Source organism: Delphinapterus leucas, chromosome 4 (genome assembly GCF_059928025.1).
Source record: "Delphinapterus leucas isolate spDelLeu-1000000601 "Yukka" chromosome 4, BTC_Dleu_Yukka2, whole genome shotgun sequence".
NCBI lineage: Eukaryota > Metazoa > Chordata > Mammalia > Artiodactyla > Monodontidae > Delphinapterus > Delphinapterus leucas.
Genome location: NC_143132.1, coordinates 135,051,495 through 135,071,535, shown reverse-complemented (window position 1 = coordinate 135,071,535; position 20,041 = coordinate 135,051,495). Strand labels below are relative to the sequence as shown.

The following is a 20,041-nucleotide window of genomic DNA, read 5'->3' as shown; positions in this document are numbered from 1 at the left end:
ACTGGAATTACGTTCGTACATTGGTCTATGCCTCCTGGAAGAGGAGCTCAGTGGGAATCCTGCTTCCTCTTTTCTTCACCCGAAGATACACTCCTCTCTAAAGATCAGCTCTGACACACAGTCTTCTTAGCTGAGTGTGTGACAGACCCACTGGACAACTTATCAATGAGTCCTGCCAGGTCATGCTGCACTTACAGGCTGCCAGTTTGGATTAGTTTCTGAGAAGTTCCAAATTCATTGCAATAACTTGTCAGAGCCCTGCTTTATGGAGGAATTTACCCCCTACCACACCCCAGATGGTCACTTAGCTCAATTATGACAAGCCCAATAGCAGCCTGGAGGAAGAGTCAATGCCGACTTGGAGGGCAGGGCTTACCGATTTTGGCCAGAGTGGCTGCCCACTGCCTGGCTTTGTGCCAGCTCAGGGGTGGTGAGTCTGGGTCTATTTGGAATGCTGGCCAAGCAGGCTACATCACTTAGTGAAAGAGAGAGTTCTCTTCAGAGATTTTACAGATAGGTCCTCAGGTCTAAGTCCTCTCAGAAATGAGTCAAACATGGCAAGGACATCTCTCTGGGAAGCCTTCTGGGGACCCCACCTCAGCCCTACCCTCAGGCAAGCAGAGTGCTGCTACAGTATCTGCAAAGGTCTGTGCACAAAGGTTTCAACTGCACTGTGCCGAGTGGCAGAAACACGTCAAGAAGAACAGCATCAACAGTATTAGCAACCAAGGACTGGCAAACATGCATCTTCCAGGTGGCAGTTCTGCAGACCCTCCCTTCCCCAATCACAGACGGGCCAATACTGTGTGCTACAGGCTCCAGCTTTCCTGGCAGCCAAGGAGGAGGGCTTCAGGGGGCACACACTGAGATTCCATTTGCCCTTCCCTTCCCTGCAACCCAGATGTGTGTGCTGATCGCTGGACAGGTTGGCTAAAACATTTTCAGAACTACACATGGTGCCCCCAGTCTATAAACCAGCCCACAGTTGCCAACAGCACCCCGTCCTTCCTTCCTTCCCATGACCTCTTGTTCTGCCAATCACTAGGCGGACCACAGAGAGTGGAAGGTTGCCTGTGGCGAGTGCCCTCTCAAGGCTTTTCAGGGAGGGGAAAGAGGCAGAAATAATTCCAGTGGCCCTGCGGCTGGGCCCCCTGCAGTTCACAAGGCCTTAATTTCAGCTCGGGGCCGTGGCTGATGCCCCACTCTGGCCATGGAAGAAGGACAGAGTCAGAGCTGCCTCTTCAGAGGCTGTTTCATTCAATCAGTGTTTGATTTAACCAGGTAGGGCCTGTTTGGTGGATGCTGGTTGGTCTGGGCCAGACAGCCCAGGGATTGGAACCTAATTAAATCGCCCAGTTAATTGTTTAAATGTATTGGTCTGGGGGTGGGAGGAGAGCAGAGGTGATGAACCGTTCAAAGAGGACAGGAAGGAGGAGGTGTGTGGAAAAGGTTCTCTGTAAGTTTACAAATATACAAAAACAAAAAAGCACATCTTTCAAATAAAAATGACTACATTTTTATCTGGCAAAAAGTTGTATACACATGGTTTAAATTTTTTTTAAATTTTAACAGTTTTTGGCAATCTTAATAAAGTACAATATATTACAACCAAACCAAAAAATAGTTGTTTAAGTAACAGCTGTTAAGAGTGACGTGATCCCTGATGCCCAGCCTCCCTCCCCATCCCACCCGACTCCTAGAGACAGAGAGAAAAGAAAAATCCTCCCATCTGGATAAGCTCATCTCCCACCCCCCTTAGGAAGCTAACCAATAGGAAGCAACACAACAAGCGAGTAGTGTTAAAGGAAGCCTGCGGTCAGGCTGCATTAGCAGGAGCAGCCACCCTCGCTGGCCGGAGGCTCCTGGGGTTTGTCCAGCTTGATGTCGATCACTGCAGGGGGCGGGGCTAAGGAAGATGACTCTCTCGGCGCTCCCACCCCCGCTCCTGCTCCGGTGCCCCCTAAGTTGCCCTGCGCAGCCCCTCTGTCCCTCAGCAAACACCCAGGAACTTGCTCTTTTCTTTGCCTGGGTGGGAAGGATGCAGGGTCACCAGCTCCCACCCTTCCACCTCTTCCCCGACCCTTCCACATGCCCTCACCAGTATCCACCAGAAGTAAAACTTGTCCTGGGCTGTGGGACCATCACCTAAACACAGGCCCGACAGACCCTTTCTTAGAAGGCTTCCCGGTGACCAGCCTCGGCCTCGGCCTTGTTACCTATCAGCCCCACCCCAAAGTGCCCAGGAGGTGGAGCCTGCAGGCCGGGCATGGAGCCCACCTCACAAAGTACAGGGCTACACGGGCCTTTCCCAGGTGGGCACAGCAACCCTGACTCCTCAAGCTCCCGTCAGAGCGGGTCGCTTAGACCCTGAGGCTGCTGCTGTGAGAACCCACATCCCTGGGGGAGGGTGTCAGCATAGCCCCTCTCCAGCCCTTTCCACGGGTGCCGTGGGGACTGTGGGCTGGAGAAGCACCGATTGGAACCGCCAGAGGAGCGGGTGCAGAGTGCACAGCCAGGCCGCTCCCTCTGCCCTCACCAGGCTGAAATCTCAGTCAGGCCAGGCCAGGCCTGGTCACGGCACTGCACAGAATCGCCATTCCTGTGGGGCTGGGAGTGGGTAGGGGTTGAAGCAGCCCTGCTATGGGACCTGCTGCCCGTGTCCTAGGGAGGTTTTGTGGTCCCTAGGTAAGGACGATGGGAGAAGTTAAGTACTATAAAAAGCCATGCTTCCCCTAAAGACCACTTACCACCTTCCCTCCTTACCACTTTTTGGCCACCTGGCCATGGCATATTCTGAGTATGACTTTGTCCATGACTTTTCCTGATTTTCCCTAAACCCCAATCTTCTTATGCACATTTTTATCCTGTTTTGTGTGTACGCAGCGTATATATACATAAACACACATTATTTATAACATGGTAGACTATAAATAAACTAGTAAATAGACAATGAACAACTGCCTTCCTTCCCACTGGGCAAATCAGACCACCTCTCTGAGCCTCAGTTTCAGCTTTTGGGTGTGGCCTGAGTTCTGGGGTGGACAGTGTGAGTGGTGTGCAGACCCTGCCCCCAGAGCAGTGGGGAGGCCTGGGCTGTGCAGGGCAGGCAGGGGAGGAGACACCTGGTGGGGCAGTCGTCTCGCATAGAGGAGGTTGGGCCATGCTGAAATCATGTCTGAGTGCACGGAAATGGAGATTCTACTTGTCCCCATGAAATACAAGTCTGTGTTCACTGGAAAGAAGGGCACTTACTATTTCTCATTCCCCATACTGTCACTCCACACACATCCCTCTGGCATTCCCATACTGTTTTGGAAGCTTAGTTGGTTCAAGCTGGATGTGGTCTTAAGAACCTTGGAGTTCAGCCTCATCCCTGTACAGAGGAGGCCCCACAGAACAGCTATCTGCCAGGAAGGCTGGCCTGGAGAACTGGCAAGGGTCTGCCCACTGTTCTAACATACCACGTGGATAAATCAATGAATAAATGGCTTCTGCAGCACATCTTTCACTCACTTGTCAAGGGAAAAGGATACTGCCCTCTTTGCTTTTCTCCTGGACGTTCTCCATTCCAGGCAGAGCCGAGGCCACACGTCGGAAGAGCTGGGGAGAGGGGGAGATGCAGCGTGAGCCCCCATCCTTCCCCTCCTGCTGCCGGTGTCTCCACCCTCTGCCTCTTCTCACCCTGACCTCGGGCTCTGCTCTCTTTCTGTCCCACTGACTGCACCCTGGACAGCAGGGGCTGCACCTAACTTCTCCCACCTGTGCCCCCAGCACCTCTCATGGCGTTGGGCCCCGGCAGGCCTCTCACCCAGGCAGGCTGGCCACAGGGTCACGAGGGGCTGAGTGTGGGTCATGGTGATGGCAGGGACCTACCCTAGTGCAGAAAACGATCTAGGTCCTGGGAGACAAGCTTCTGGCCCGCTGCCCATGTAGGGACCTGGTGTGGGGAAGGGACTTTCGACCTGCCCTTGAGACAATGACCCTCTCCTCAGGGAGCCCTGCGAGTCCACGGGCATCGGGGCAGCTGGGAGTCAGGGCCACACAGTCACAGCGGAGATTTCTTTGGAGGGAATAAGGACACAGGAGTGTGAATGGGACATTGTGGGTTTGCTTGGGTGTGGGTGAGTGCGATGTGCATATTGTGTGTAGAGGAGTATGGGTGGTGTGGTGTGGATGTGTGGCAGCTGTGGGGGGGGGAATGAGTGTGTATGGTGTGTACATGTACACATGTGGGGTTTCTGTGTGTGTAAGTCTGTAAAGTGTGCATGAGAACTGTGTGCGTGTGGTTGTGTGCGTGTGTGTGTGTGTGTGTGTGCGTGGAACCTAGCAGGTGACGGCAAGTACAAGGCAGAAACACAAGGCACCAGAAGATCCTGAATTCCCTCCCATCTCTCTACAAACACCAACTGCAGGAACTAGGTGAGCTCTGGGCTTAAAACTTCTCCACTGCCTGAGCTCTCTGAAGACAGGGTGAGTCTTATTCAAGGTCTCACCCCGGAGCCCAGCCACGTGGGAGCACCCAGGCTGGGTGACAGGGCCGAAGGCGGTAAGGGTCCGGACGGGGGAGCCGCTGGTGGGCTCTGCATGCTATGGACCCTGTGGGCGGGCTGCAGAGAGGCTCTGAGCGTGGCTGGCAGAAGTGGGAGTTAGATGGAAGCTCTTGGGGTCACATGGGGGCTTCTGAGAGCAGATATGCTCACGTTCAGAGTCCAGGAGGCTACACTGCATGGGGATGCCTCTCCACCACACAGGCTTAGAACTGACCATATACAACTCCGGCTCAGACCATCGCCTGGCTTCCAGAGCAATCTGGAAAGGGGGGCATCGGCATCTCCCTGACCATGGGGGCAGAGGCTTTCCATCAGGGCCGCGCAGAGCAGCAGCCAGTGTCTCCTGCAGGCCTCCAGGGACAGGTAGCTCCCTCCTCCAGGTGACACCACGGCCACCCTGGCCTTATTCCGAAGGAGGCTGGGAAGGGGATGGGAGGGAAGAGAGCCATGTTGATGACCCTCCAACTGGGGTGGGGGCACTGAGTCCTGGGAGCTCGGGGCCTCCCATTCTGTCCCTTCCTGCTCCTCTGCCACCTCCCACTGGCAAGGCACTGCCCAGGCGGGGTAAAGCCTCACTGCGTGAGGCCAGCTGCTGCAGTGGCAGCTTGTCTAGTGCCCCTGGACACTGCTGTGAGCGGCAGGGCAGAAGTGACCCCCAGCCAGGCCCCGACACCCCTCCAGCGGCACCTGTGCCCATGCCGGTCCCCTGGCCCAGGCCGCCCCCTCTCATCACCTCTCTGAGTCCTCTTTTCCCTGCAGACAGGGGTTCCTCACCTGTTTTTGAACCAAAGATTCCTTTGGCAGGCTGGCGAAGCCTATGGGCTCCTTTTAAGTGTGTGAAATGAATTACATATAAGTTTTATGTAAAGGAGACCATTTAGTATTGAAACAAACTTCTAAAATCTTTAAAGATACAGACTTGTGACTAGCAGCCCGGAAACCTGTTAAAGAGCAGAAGCCGGCAGGGGGTCTGACAGCCCCCGAGATACTGAGGTGGGAAAAAGTTCAAGAGACCTGCGACACCACCGCAGTAAGGTGATAAGAAAGCGGCTGTGGCCTCTACCGTGATAAAGCCCCAGGTGCTGCTGACATACGGAGCTGTGTTGCCTACGCTCACAGCTGCAGGAAACGCTGGAGACCCGTCAGAGGATAGTGCAGAGACACTTGTTTCCCACCTACATCCACTGACCTGCTGAATTCCATCCGTGGACTCCTTGGGGGTCTGTGGACCCAGGAGAAGCCCCCTGCTCCCAGGCTCAGCCCTAACCCCACCCCCTCTACGGCTCCTCTGAGGCTTCTGACTCCCAAGCCTCCCCGCACTGCGAGCTCGGACCGCACTGTGGGTGGGCTCTTGTCTCCAAGCCTGCCTGGACTGCCACAGCCTTGAGCACGTGCCAAGCACAAGGCAGGAACCCCAAAATGCTGATTGGATAGACTCTCCTGCACGTCCACCCCACGTGAGGTAAGAAGCAGGGGAATGCTATGTCTCTCGGCCTCCTTGAAGTTGGTGGCTGATCCCATAGCCCCGATGGCCTGAGGGCGAGCAGTAGAGCTCTGGAGGCTACTCGCTCCCCATCTGGTGGCTGGATGGCCCCACCTAGTCACTAGCCCCTTGGCCAAAGGCGGCGGACCCCACCTGCTTCACGTTGTAGCCGGTCTTGGCGCTGGTCTCGATGAACATAACGCTCAGTTCTTTGGCGCGCTGCTCCCCCTCCTCGATGGTTATCTGCCTGGAGGGGAGGCGAGGGGGGGCCAGTTCAGTAGGGAAGTAGCCCCTGGTGGGGGCGGAGGGAGCAGCCTCAGATGATGGGGGCCCCTCAGTCAGCCCTGAGGTCAGGGCTGGACCCCAGGGCTCCCTCAGGGCACAGCAGGACACCAGCCCCTCCCTACTCCTTGGCAGCTCTGTCCAGGTTGGGAGCAGGCCCTGAGGCAGGTGGCTTGCTGTCCCTTTCACAGTGTCACCACGGCCAGAGCCAACATTCGTAAAGCACTGCCAGCCGCAGACCACCTCTCTGGGTGGTACCATCAGCCCCATTTTCCAAATGAGAACACTGAGGTTAAAAGTAATGGCCCCAAGGTCACCTACTGCAAAGGAGCTGGGCTTTGAACTCCGTTTTCTTCACTTCAAGGACAAGATTCAAATAAAGCAGCCTCTAATTCAGATTATTCCCTAAACGGGCAGAGTACATCTCAGGAAGCCCTCAGTCCATGACTCATTGCTCTACCTGCCCCATGAGATGAGTGGACCAGTGCAGGGAAGGGCGCTGGGGTCAGCCCTGTGCCTGGAGGATGGTGTGGAGCAAGCAGCCTCTTCAGGGAGAGTGTCCCACCCAGACACAGCGAAGGACCAGGCCCTTCACACCCACACCCACATCAGCCAGGCATTTCACAGGGGCAGGGCCGGTGGGAGCCCGAGGGCTGCTGTGTCTGTGTCTGCACTGAGGCCGGGCCCAGACCATGCGCTGCTGGGCCAGCCGGGCGCATATGGCTCCACTCAGGCCACGCGTGGAGGCCTGCCCTGCCCCTGCCAGCCTGGAAGGTGGGGCTTCAGACATGACACACCTGTGGGTAGGCGTCTACCAGGTGCTTTCAAAGCCTCTGGTGCCCCAAGGGGGTCCTTCCCAGATGCAGGGGGACAGGTCAGACAGGGTGCTGGGCAAGGGGTAGCTCACAGGGGCTGCTCTCCCACAAATCCCAGCACCCCCCGTCCAGGAGGAGCTGCAGAGGCATGGAGGGGGCCCGGCCTGCAGCCCGCTGCACCTACCTCTTGTCGGCCAGGTCCGTCTTGTTGCCCACCAGCATGATGATGACGTCGCTTCCCCTCTCTGTTCTGACATCATCGATCCACTTAGAGGTCTGTTGGAAGGAGTTGAGATCTGGAGGTGGAAAGTGCAGATAAAACAGGGCGTGAGTGGCAGCCCTGGCAGGAGAGGGGGAGGGCGGGAAGGGAGTAAGACCAGGAGCAGGAGGGAGGGGCGTGTGCACCCTCAGACACCTGGGCGGCGCGGGAGCACAGTCCGGCGGGCCTGGGTCCTCCCGAGGACGTCCACACATGTTTGTGGAGCTGTGCCCGGGGTCCCCGAAGGCCCATCATATGCTGAGCCACCCTCTGGGGAGAGAAGTCACAGCATCTGGAAGGCCGCTGGGTCATGACTTCCTACTAGTGGTCCTAGGGCCCACCTGAGAGTCGGACCTGACTTTGGAGGCTCACAGCAGAGTGAGAAATGGGTGCAGTAGACTTGGCTGAGCTTGGAAACAGTGTGACAGTGTGTGTGTGGGACCGCAGCAGCTCCCAGCGCAGGAGGGCCCTGCAGAGCAGCCTCCCACTGACAGGAGCTCAGAGGGATTTCTGAAGAGCACCCTCAGGCCCTGAAAGTAAGGGGAGCGGGGAAGGCGGCCCCAGGAGCAGAAAAAAGCCAGGAGAGGCCAGGCATTTCAGGGCAGCCCCCTCCTCAGTCAGAAGCTGTGACACGCCGCCGCATAGAAGAGCAGTCACAGGGCGACGCCCACCACTCAGCGGCCCGCAGGCCCAAGGGGAGCGGAGGCTCCCTTTCCTGGAAACCTGGGCTTCTCGCAGCCTGACCTTCCTTCTGCTCAGCATCAGGCTGCAGGAGCCCAGGCCTCCTCAGGGCCCAGCTCCCACCCGCTCTCAGGTGTGCAGGGAGCCTGCGGTCAGAGCCAGAGGCAGCCGGCTGGGGCATCCTCCCACCACACCCATGACTACAGCCCAAGCGCTTGCCAGGTGTGTGCCCTGACACCTGCCTGGGCAGTGGGGCTCTGCACCAGGCCCTACCCCTCACCCCAGCCCCACGAGCCTCCCTCAGGGCTGTGCGTCGCTCTTGAGAACAGCTGATTTGGCCAGAAGAGCCACAGTGTGTGAGAAGTGCAGGCCACCCAAGGCCCTCCTGGACCCGCTGGGCCTCCCCTCCCATGGAACCCGGTAAGGAACTGGGATGCTGCTGACAAACCCATGGCTGCAGGTCAAGGCTGGCCTGGGGACCAGCGTCTTCTCCCATCTTCACACACACACACACACACACACACACACACACACTCTCTCTCTCCGCAGCCTGGCTGGGGCCGCACCTGGCCCCGGAGCCCCCGCGAGCTGCCCCCCGCCCAGCACGCAGGCCCCACACTCACTTGTGATGTCGTACACCACCACAGCCACCGTGGAGTCCCGGATGTAGCTGGGGATCAGGCTGCGGAACCTCTCCTGGCCGGCTGTGTCCCAGAGCTGCAGTCGCACCTGCCACAGGGAGGGAGGGGGCTCAGGGGGCAGTGAGGTCCTCGTGGTGGGAGTGGGGGCTGAGGGAGGGCCCAGCTCTGGGACACTGGCCAGGCACAGGCTCTCAGCAGTGCCCAGCATGGGCCCCAGGGGATAGGTCCCAAGGAGCCCTGCCCGTCCTCCCGGGTCTCAAGTCAGGCACTCACCGTACGATCCTCCAAGTACATGGTTTTTGACAAGAAGTCAATCCCAATGGTTGCCTGTTAGAGAAAAGCACAGAATGGTCAAACCCAAAAGGTCTCAGGCAAAGGGGCAAAAGCTGAGTCACCCAGGCGGGGACACAGCCAGCAAAAGGGGTCACCCACGCCGAGCCTTAGGTGGGTTCTGCTCTGCTGCCCCACCCCCAGCTCAACAGTGAACCCTCTTGCCCCTCTCAGAGGGAGTGAGTTTGAGCTAAACAAGGATGAGGATAGGTGTTTAGGGAGTGATACTTTTTGGAGAGGAAGAGAAAAGTGCTTTGGAAAGGAGAGGAGAGAACAGGTGAGGCGGCTTCCCCAGCAGCAGGGCCACTGGCACATGTATCTCCTGCCCCGCTCAGGGGGGAGCCCGGAGGAGCAGGAACGAGGTGGTCTCCCTGCCCCAGCCTGCCGGGCCCCGCCTGCCTCCTTCCCTTCCAGCCTCCACTCGAGTCTCCCAAAGCTTTTCTCCTCAGCCCTGGAACTCGAGCGCCTGGCGGGGGATCACCACTGCCCAGGAGGTGGAGCGGGGCAGGGCGGCTTGCCGCGGGGGCGGGCAGAGAGCAGCTGGCTTTCCCCAGGGGCATCACAGCCACCCACAGCAGCATCTCGTTGCGAAACCCACCAGCTCTTCTCTACCCAGATCGACACACTGGAAGCCAACTGTCTAGGTCACGCCTGTGCCTCCTCTGTCCTGGCACAAGGAGATGCAGTTGGGCCAGATGGCTGGGACCCACCACTCAATTGCTGTGTGGCTTGGGGCAGGCCTCCAACCTCTCTGCGCCGAACCTGCACCCAGTGTTTGTGACGGGAGCAAGATGCTTTCAGCATGAAACAGTCACTGCTATATAATTAATAATAATGGAGACTCCGACACAGCCTGAATGTCAGGGCACTGGTTAAGGACACGGTGGTTCATCCAAATGATTAGAAACTTTGGCAGCCATTAAAAACCACATCCTTGAAAAATATTTAAGGATTTCGGGAAATGGTCATCAGGTGAAAGAAAGCAGGTTACAAAACATCATGTGTAGTGTGATCCCAACTTGATTAACTGAAGTAGAGATACAAGTATTTTTCATATTTTCTTAGACGTTGACGTGAAGGGACTACACTAAAGCCTTAATAGTGCTGGTGTCTGAGTACTGACACTGTGGGTGCTTTTTTTTTTTTGGCTTCTTTCACTGTACCTTTTTCTGTTTTCTACAATGAACATATAATAGTTCTAGAAGCATAAATAAAGCATTTTGAAAGAAAAATAGGGCTGAGAAATAAGCTTCATTGAAAGGAAAATTGTGCGGTGACTTCTGACTACAAAAACCACAACCAAGGGCTTCACTGGTGGTGCAGTGGTTGAGAGTCTGCCTGCCGATGCAGGGGACGCGGGTTCGTACCCTAGTCCAGGAAGATCCCACATGCCGTGAAGCGGCTGGGCCCGTGAGCCATGGCCGCTGAGCCTGCGCGGCTGGAGCCTGTGCTCTGCAACGGGAGAGGCCACAACAGTGAGAGGCCCGCGTACCGCAAAAGAAAAAAAAAAACAAAAAAACCACAACCAGGAAAGCCCAAGGAAATAGAAAAACCCATGTCTGCAGGCCCCCCGGCTGACTGCAAGCAGGTGCATGTACACTCCCACCCTCACCCATTCCACAAAGGAGTTAAAGTGGCTGCATCCTCCTGGAAGCTTGCTTTAGTGCAAAGATAGGGAGTGTCAAGGAATCATACAATTCTACAACATGCATGCTAAGCAAACACCTTAGACACAACTCAATCCCCTACTCTGGAGACCTGGAAAGTTAAAGCATACACCGAGCGTGACTTTGCCAATCAGAGGCAGAGCTGGGAGGATCAGTGTAAAATCTTGGCATCACTTGGGCTCTTTCAACCCCAGCTTTGCACACCTTTCCTGCATGGTGTAGCCACTGGGGAATAAGTCTGCAATTGACGAGCGGCTTGTGGACTGAGCCTTGTTCCTTAACAGTCACACTACCTCCACTTATTGGTATCTGTTAGAGCAATGATCCTTGTCTGCTGTCACGGAGAAACGTACAGAGCAGGCGGACATCTCTCAGCTTCAGTGCTCAGTGGGCTCCCCAGGGACTGCCAAGCTCCTTCTGTAAAGTGACCCTTGAGCTAAAAAACCAGGTGTATGACCTCAGGATTGGTAGCAGGGACTGCTAGCTGTCCCCCAACACGGAGTCTCTCTTTCTATAGTATTACGACTCCAAACGTATAGATAAACTCATGGCTGCCCCAAATAAAGACTGTATTTCCCAGCTTCCTTTGTAGCTGGGTGGCTAAGTTCTCTGGTCAGTGGGATGTGAAGGTGACATTTGCATCTTCTGGGATGGGTCCTTCATGCGGAGAGGCGATGTACCCACAGCTGCCCCTTTCCCTTTCCCACTGTTTGGAATAAAGACAGGTGGTAATAAGTCATATTGGCCCATCCAGATAAAGGTGACAGAGTAGTGGCGACAGATGAACCAGACAGAGGAAGCCTGAGTTCCTGCCTGTAGAGCCCCCTCAGCAGCCTGAGACTCTTACGCCCAGACTGTTGTGTGACAGAGAACTGGACTTCTATTTCGCTTAAGCCACTGTTATTTGCAGTTTCTTTTAATACAGCCTAGCTCTATCCAAACTAATAGAGCAAAGAACCACGGAGAAACATACTCCTCAAGGGTAGGCAGCATGGATGGTGACAGGGATGTTCCTGATGATAATGTAACAACAACAACCCCATTTCACCTCACATGTGCTTCCCTGGAGGACAGAGAAGTCACCAGATGACATGACAAGGATTGTGCCTTGTGGGTCAAGCTCTGGTAAAGCTCAACCCAGTGGCCTCCATAATCATAAACACCATTTGCTGAACACTCACATACTTTACTACCCCTCACAATAGCAGATCAGTGGTAATGATGAAAGTAAGGCTGAAAGGACCAACTTCCTATCTCTCCAGCTCTCTCCCACCTCTATTCCCACTTTCATGCTTCTTCCACATCAGAGAAACACCTGGTTCCTTAAGTGCCCAGTCTCTCAGGCCTGTTCTGGCCACACTTCCCACCCAGCCAGGCCGTTGAGCCACAAAAGACCTTCCCACAGCTGCACACACTGGTGCCAAAGCACAGGCACTGTCCTTGGATGTGGCTGAGGCATCAGCTCTGCTCAAAAACATCTCCCTAAGTTTCACTTCCAATAATGGCTAAGTAGTTTGTATCAAACTAACCCACCCACAGATAACTATTATAAACTCTGCACAAATGCAACAAATAACAATTTGCAATCACCGAAAAGTGATCAAAAGCAGGCAGAAAATGGAGGGGTTATAATCTCTAAAGGAAGGGAAGAAAATGAAGTGAGATCCTACGCTTAACCAGTTTTTCCCCTGAGGTAGCTTCCTAGTCCCACCAAGTTAGAAGGACTTGGTAAACACCTCAGGCATTTCATGAGAACCCCAGAAGGGCCAGCTTTGGGAAGGACATCATCTCAGGACTAAGGGTTATATCAGAGGACTAAGGAAAAAACCAAAAGAGACCTATCTTAACAAACTTTAAACATGGTAAGTAGGTTCCATGTCCTGGCTATTGTAAATAGTGCTGCAATGAACACTGTGGTACATGACTCTTTGAATTATGGTTTTCTCAGGGTATATGCCCAGGAGTGGGATTGCTGGGTCATATGGTAGTTCTATTTTTAGTTTTTTAAGGAACCTCCATACTGTTTTCCACAGTGGCTGCACCAATTTACATTCCCACCAAAAGTGCAGGAGGGTTCCTTTTTCACCAGACCCTCTCCAGCATTTATTGTTTCTAGATTTTTTGATAACAGCCATTCTGACCGGTGTGAGGTGATACCTCACTGTAGTTCCGATTTGCACTTCTCTAATAATTAGCGATGTTGAGCATCTTTTCATGTGCCTCTTGGTCATCAGTATGTCTTCCTTGGTGAAATGTCTATTTAGGTCTTCCGCCCAGAAGATGTGACACATATATACAATGGAATATTACTCAGCCATAGAAAGAAACAAAACTGAGTTATCTGTAGTGAGGTGGATGGACATAGAGTCTGTCATACAGAGTGAGGTAAGTCAGAAAGAGAAAAACAAATACCGTATTCTAACGCATATATATGGAATCTAAAAAAAAACAAAAACAAATGGTACTGATGAACCTAGTTGCAGGACAGGAATAAAGATGTAGACATAGAGAATGGACTTGAGGACACGGGGTGGGAGGGGGAAGCTGGGGCAAAGTGAGAGTAGCATCAACATATATACACTACCAAATTAAAATAGATAGCTAGCTGGTGGGAAGCAGCCGCATAGCACAGGGAGACCAGCTCGGTGCTTTGTGACCACCTAGAGGGGTCGGATACGGAGGGTGGGAGGGAGACACAAGAGGGAGGGGATCTGGGGATATATATATGCATATGGCTGATTCACTCTGGTGTACAACAGAAACTAACACAGTATTGTGAAGCAATTATACTCCAATAAAGATCTACTAAAACAAAAACCAAAAAACAAACAAAAAAAAACATGGTAAGTAAACTCTTCCAAAACCAAAAAGGATTAAGTTGCCCATAATTTAATTCCCCATTGAAATAAAACTCAACACTCTTCAGAGGAAGGTACAGAATCTACGAATCTCTACAACTTATTATTATTCACGATGTCCACTACACAATAAAAAAGGATTAGACATGAAGAGGCAGGAAATTTAAGCCATAATTAATGGAAAAAAACTCAATAGAAACAGATACCCAGATGACTCAGATGTTGGATTAGCAGACAAGAACTTTAAAATAATTATTATAACTGTGTTAAAAATATAAAGGAAAAAGATGAATACTATGGGTGAATTTCAAGAGATATATGGAGACTAAAACAAAACCCAGAAATCTTAACACAAAAAAACACAATACCTGAAATAAAAATGCCTTGGATTTGAATAACAGCAGCTAGGACACTTCAGAGGAAAGGACAGTAAACTTGAAGACAGTCCAAAAGAAGTTGTTCAAACTGAAGCACAGATTTTTAAAAGATAGAATAAAAATGAACAGAACTTCAAGAACTTCTAGGGCAATATAAAGACCTGATATACATGTAGATGGGGTTTCAGAAAGAGTAAAAACAAACAAACAAACAAAAACTAATGGTCAGATATTTTCTCAATTTGATTAGAAACATCAACCCACAGCTTCAAGAAGCTCAGTGAACCTAAAACAGGATACAAAGGAAACCACACCCACACAAGTCATAGTCAAATTGCTGAAAACTAAAGATAAAGAGAAAACCTTAACAGCAGCTAGGAAACAGAAAGACACAATACATACAAGGAAACAATGACAGGAATGATGGTTGATTTCCCTTCAGAAACAATTGAGAACAGAAGACAATGGAGCAAAATCTTTAAAATTCTAAAAGAAACAAACCACCATCATCCCCATCATGTAAGCCTAGAATTCTAAAGCCAGTGAAAATTTCCTTCAACACAGAGCAAAATAAAAACATTTTCAGATAAGGGAAAACTGTGATCATTTGTCACCAGTGAGCCCTCATTACAGGAAACGAACGCTTTAGGCTGAAGGGAAATTTTACAGATGGAAGTTTGGATCTTTAAAGAAGGAATATAGGAGCACCAGAAATGGTAAGTCTGTGATATATAAAAACATGTGACTTGTCCTTGAGCACCTCCTGTTTCCATCCACATCAGTAACAATTCCTAACATCCTCCTGTTTTGTCCCTGCTTCATCCTCCACGAGACTCACTCTCAGAAGATGGCCTCAAATCTACTTTACAACATCAGGTACAGACCACTTCGGTTCCTTGCTTTTACCCTCTAACATAACAATGATAATAACTACAGTAACAATGACTAAACTGAGTGCTCATCATGTGCCAGGTAAGAACTTATATGCATTACTTAACTTAATCCTGATAACCTGTGCCATGAGTTATGCTCTTTAGTATTTATACGTTTCTGCTAAGAAGACTGAGTAAAGTTGATCCCTGAGCAACGTGTGGGTTAGGGGTGCCGACCATCCACACAGTGGAAAACCCGTGTATAACTTACAGTCGGTCCTCTGTCTCGCACTTCGGTTCCTCCGTTCAACCAACTGCAGATGGTGTAGTACTGTAGTACTTACTACTGAAAACAACTGCATATAAGTGGACCAGCCCAGTTTAGACCCACCTTGTTCAAGGGTCAACTGTATAAGAGATGCTAAATTACTTGCTCAGTGTCAACAGCTGGAAATGGCAGAGCCAGAATACAAAGATATTTGCAAAGTTGTCTATGTGTGTCCAGCCGTATCTCCATCCCTCCAGGCTCTGAGCATTTGCTCCTTCTGTCAAAGCAAGCCTCTCCTTGGGGTTCTCTTGGCCCTGAGCCTCTCAGCCATCAAGGTTCTTTTCTCTTTTCTCAACCCCTCATTCTCTACTCACTCTTTCCTTTCATCCAAGAAACATTCTTAAAATTCTTTCATCCTTAAAAAAAACCCTTCCCTGTCACTAAGTGGCTCTCCAGCTCTCTGCCAATCTCTCACCTCCATTCCCTTGGTATGCTTCTTGGAAAAGGACCCAAACCAGCTGTCCCCACTTCCTCTCTTCTCACCTACTGCTCAGTGGTCTGACTCCTGCCCCTCTGCCCACTGAGGCTGCTCTGGCTGTGGTCGCCATGGCCATTCATCTCCAAATTGTAAGGACACTCTATAGGCCAGACTCTACTAGATGTACTTGACCCTGTGGACCAATCTCTTCCTTGACACTCTTCCTTCCTTTGTTTTCATGACGTGACTTGTTTCTGGCTCTCCCTGCCTCTCTAACTGCTGTCCCTTATTGGCCTCTTACAGGATCCTCTTCCTTTCTCTGTCCCTAAAATGTTGGTGTTCCCTACTGTGTCAGGGGACCCCATTTACTGTCACAGCTTCAAAAAGGATGTGCTGCTGGCTTCCCAACCTACATTCCAGGCCTCACCTCTGTCCTGAGCCCCAGATCCAGGTATCTGACCGCTTACTGGACATGTCCATCCACGTGTCCTCTAGACCTCTCACTAAACATATGTGTCCCACCCGGAGCCCCTCATCCCCCTCCAGACTTACATCTTCTACTTTCCCCATCTCGATGAATGGCACCTCCACCTCCATGGGTGCCCAAGCCTCCAGAAGCCCTCCTGAGTTCCTCCTCTTCCCTTGCTCTCTCATCCACCCCCTCACAGCAGAGGAATCACGGAGCTGATACTTTGCCTCCTGAGTGTTTTCACCTGTCTGCTTCTCTCCATCCCCACCAGCACTGCCCCAGTTCAGTCCTCCAACTTCTTTTACCTGAACAGCCTCAACAGCTTCCTGACTGGTCTCTCTGCCTTGAGGTTCTCCCTGGATAAATAATCTCTCACCAGCACCAGTGTTATCTTTCTAAAACATAAATCTGACTATATCGCTCCCTACTGCCCCCAGGAAACAATCCAAACACTTCAGCTTGGCCTGCAAAGGGTCTGCCCGTCGCTTCCTTTGACCTCGTTCCCCTCTTTCCCAGCTTGCACTTTATACTTTAGTAATAATACTGTGGTCAGGACTCTACACGCACAAGTCACTTTGTGTTTCTGTGCCTTTTCTAATGCTCTTCCACATGGTTAAAACCTAATCAGTGATCAAGATTCAGCTCCTCTGCTGAATCCAGTCATCTTCTGAGCCCTCAGATTGGCCTCAGGGCCCCTCATTTAACAGTTTCTCTTCTAAGCTGGAAGGATCTCATACTAGTCAGTCTCTCCCAGTGGCCAGTGATTTGGTAATTCTCAACACGTAGTGCATGGACCACTTGCTTCAGAATCACATCAGAAGCTTGTTAGGTATGCAGATTGCTGAGCCCAGCCCAGACAGACAGAATCACAACCTCTGGGGTGTCAGTCTGGGAATCAGAATTCCAGACAAGCCCTCAGATAACTCATTTGTGCAGTAAAGTTTGCAAACAACTGCGTAGATTCTGAGCTCCTGCTGTAATTGATCTGAGGAGTCTGTGGTATCCAGGAGGAGGGGCAGATTCCTTGCCTGGGGCGAGAGACAGGGAGATGCCCATGCCTGCAGAAGGGGCTAATCACGGATGAAAAAACCAAGGCTCACTCTGAACTTAGGTCATACAGGTGGGGGTGGCAGAGGCAGGATTAGAACCCAGGTCTCCCTGACTGCAAAGCCCCTGCTCCTGACTGTTGAGCTGTATTCCCTCTGCTTCCTGAAGTCCCTTCATTTCTGAAGCTGTCACTGAGTGTGTGTGTGTGGGTCACATCCTTTCTGGCTCCCTCCTGTCAGAATCTATGGTCATTAGCCATAACAGCTCCGTAGAGTCCACATTAAGAGGAAGTTCATTTGCATTTTAACAACAACAACAAAAGTCGGCTCTCTAAGGGCAGAACAGAAACAAGAACTTTTAAGATGGCCTTGGTTACCAGAAATTTTCTAGCTCCTTGGCATCATTTATTTTTCCGGACACAAGGCATAAGCAGTTGGCCCTACACTACTGCCAGCTGGAGCCCATTGCTCCCAGACAGGCCAGATCTGCAGGGAGAAGGTGGTCACAGTCTTTCCTGGGCAGCTCCTTTCTGGCATATGGTGTAAGTAAGTAGTACTCATTCACTTATTCACTCTTGAGTGTTTACTATGTGTTAGACCAAAATAAGCCCTGGTCCCAGCCTATAAGGAGTTGTTCCCTCCCGTGGAATGCTCCTCCATATGGCTAACACCTATTCACAGTTCACGATTCAGCCTTGAACTTCCAAACTTGTGGAGGAGCTAAGATTAGCACACAGAACTATGGTCCCTGACAGATGGGTAGGACTATTGTAGTTAGAGGGTCTCTAAGAGGAGGCGGACCTTTCTTCTGATGGATTTCTTGAGGAAAGGCAGGGCAACTATGCCAGTCCTTGAGTGAATACTAACTTTCCAGCAGGTGAAGATGGGGAAATAGTAGAGGATGGGAAGTACAGGGTGTAAATCCCAGATGGAGGGAATGGGGGTGTTCCGATTTTGGTAATCAGAACCAACCCTCTTACAGATTACAATTATAAATTCTGAGCAGAATGTAAAAAACAACTAACTGAAGGCACTAGAAAGTGACAAAAGCAGGTAGAATCTAGAGGGGAGTCAACACTTAAAAGAAGAGAATGGCCCTGGGCAAGGCTCCTGTTTTTATGACTGTTCATTCACCTAAAGGCAGCCCTGGCTGGAGCTGAGGGGTAGCTACAACTTGGCGAGAACCCCATAGTCTTACTGGTTAAAAATGAGAGGGCAGATCATAAAACTATCACAGCAGCTGGAAAATGTGGAAAATCCTGGAGATGAGAAATCCCAAATTCTGCATGTAAATGCTACCCAAATCTCTGGCCCAAAGAGACCACAAGTAGCCTAAGACTGAAAACCAAACAAACAAAGCTGAACAGAACTTTAAGTTGCTGCCTACCATGGGGGAGAGAATTGAGAATTTGGGTTCAACAAGTACTATTCCAAAGGAACAAGCAGAATCCATAGTCTTGATCACAATGTGTAGTATACAACTCAAAATTACTATACATATGAACTAAAAGCCATATTTAAGAAAAAAAAAGAATAAATGGAGACCAGCCCCGAGGTGACCCAGATGTTGAAAGTAGCAAGCATTTTTCGGCAGCTAATACAATTATGCTCAAACATATAAAGAAAACATGCTCACAATGAAGACACAGATTTTAATCTGTGCATCTCAGCAGAGAAACTATAAAGAAGCAAATATAAATTTAGAACTAAAAATACAATATCTGAAATTTTTAAATGCTTAACAGAAGACAGCAAATGACAGATGAAACAGTGAACTTGAAAACGGATCAATAGAAATTATCTGAAAGGATAATATGGGGACACCAGACAAAAAGAACAGTACCCACGTAGGCCACAACCTCCATTCCCTCTCAAAGGTCAGCACAGGTCATACAGTGTGTGAGTGTATTGATGGGAATGTGGTTATGAGTGTATGTGAGTACACACATGATGAATGGAGATACACAAGTGTGCATGCAACTGTGTATCTGCATGTGGAAGGTAGTAGGTGTAAGAGGCTTGTGTGGGTATGAGTGTGTGGTGGGGAGGGAGTCATTTCTCCTTTGAAGGTAAAGCCCAGATCAATGTATGCACACAGCCCTGGTGAGGCCAGGAGGCTAAGAGGCTGAGGTGACCAGAAGCCTCCATGGGGGAGGGGGACAGATTTCTGCCAGCAAACCTAGGCTCCCTGTCAGTGCCTCCTAGAGCAGTGCATGGCCAGGCCTAGAGGATCTGGCATGCACCTAGCAGAGTGCCCCACCCAAATGGACCTGGGTGGGGTCATGTGCCCAGAGGGCCCTGGTCCATTTTCAGGGACCTCTGTCAGTGCCTTGGCAGGCTTTGAATGCTGTATAATGGGCTTGGAAGAACACTGTGTTGGGAGTATCCTGGAAAAATGACAGCCTCTCTGGCCCTCAGCTTCTTATCTCTAAAATGGGGATAATCACAGCTTCCTTCAAGGACTCTTGGATCAAATGAGTTAGACTGCATGAAGGTACTCTGCGCAAACAAAATGAGGACTGACCAACTGACTGAGGGATTTCCAAAAGATGCTGTAGAGACTTGGTCCTGGGAACCTTTGTGCTTGTAATCTGTATTCACATCCCAATAAATGAGTGTTCTCAGAGCTTCAGGAAAGGCTGGCCCTCAAAGAGCTGGGTTCTAAACGAACCATGGAGTCTTGGCCACAGCATTCATTTTCTGTATTCCATATCCTCTTATGAGGTATGCAGTAAATTATTCTTGCTGGAAACTTTTCCACAAGGATGTAAAGAGGGTATCAAGACAACACGAGCAGCAGGCTTGACTCTGAGACTCTCCTACCAGCACATGACCCCCACGATCCTCCCCTTCCCTCCTCGACTGTGTTGGGTGAGCCTCCTGGGCTCGATGGGCTCGATGACCCTCCGAGGAGGCTGGACTGCATCCTGCTGTGGTTAGATCACCCCAAACGTGGCAATGCTTA

General features: G+C 51.1%; 1 protein-coding gene across 1 annotated transcript in view; it reads right to left on the bottom strand.

The window, feature by feature from the left end:
* Positions 1–1,037: 1,037 nt before the first annotated feature.
* Positions 1,038–20,041, bottom strand: part of RAB6B (RAB6B, member RAS oncogene family) — a 55,146-nt gene continuing 36,142 nt past the window's right edge. Inside the window, exons 3-8 of the mRNA XM_022582527.2 lie at positions 8,985–9,038; positions 8,694–8,799; positions 7,315–7,426; positions 6,187–6,280; positions 3,534–3,600; positions 1,038–1,891 (exon numbers count right to left, since the gene is read on the bottom strand). Coding sequence (XP_022438235.1) covers positions 1,827–1,891; positions 3,534–3,600; positions 6,187–6,280; positions 7,315–7,426; positions 8,694–8,799; positions 8,985–9,038 — 498 coding nt within the window. The 3' untranslated portion in view covers positions 1,038–1,826. The remainder of the gene's footprint in view (positions 1,892–3,533; positions 3,601–6,186; positions 6,281–7,314; positions 7,427–8,693; positions 8,800–8,984; positions 9,039–20,041) is intronic.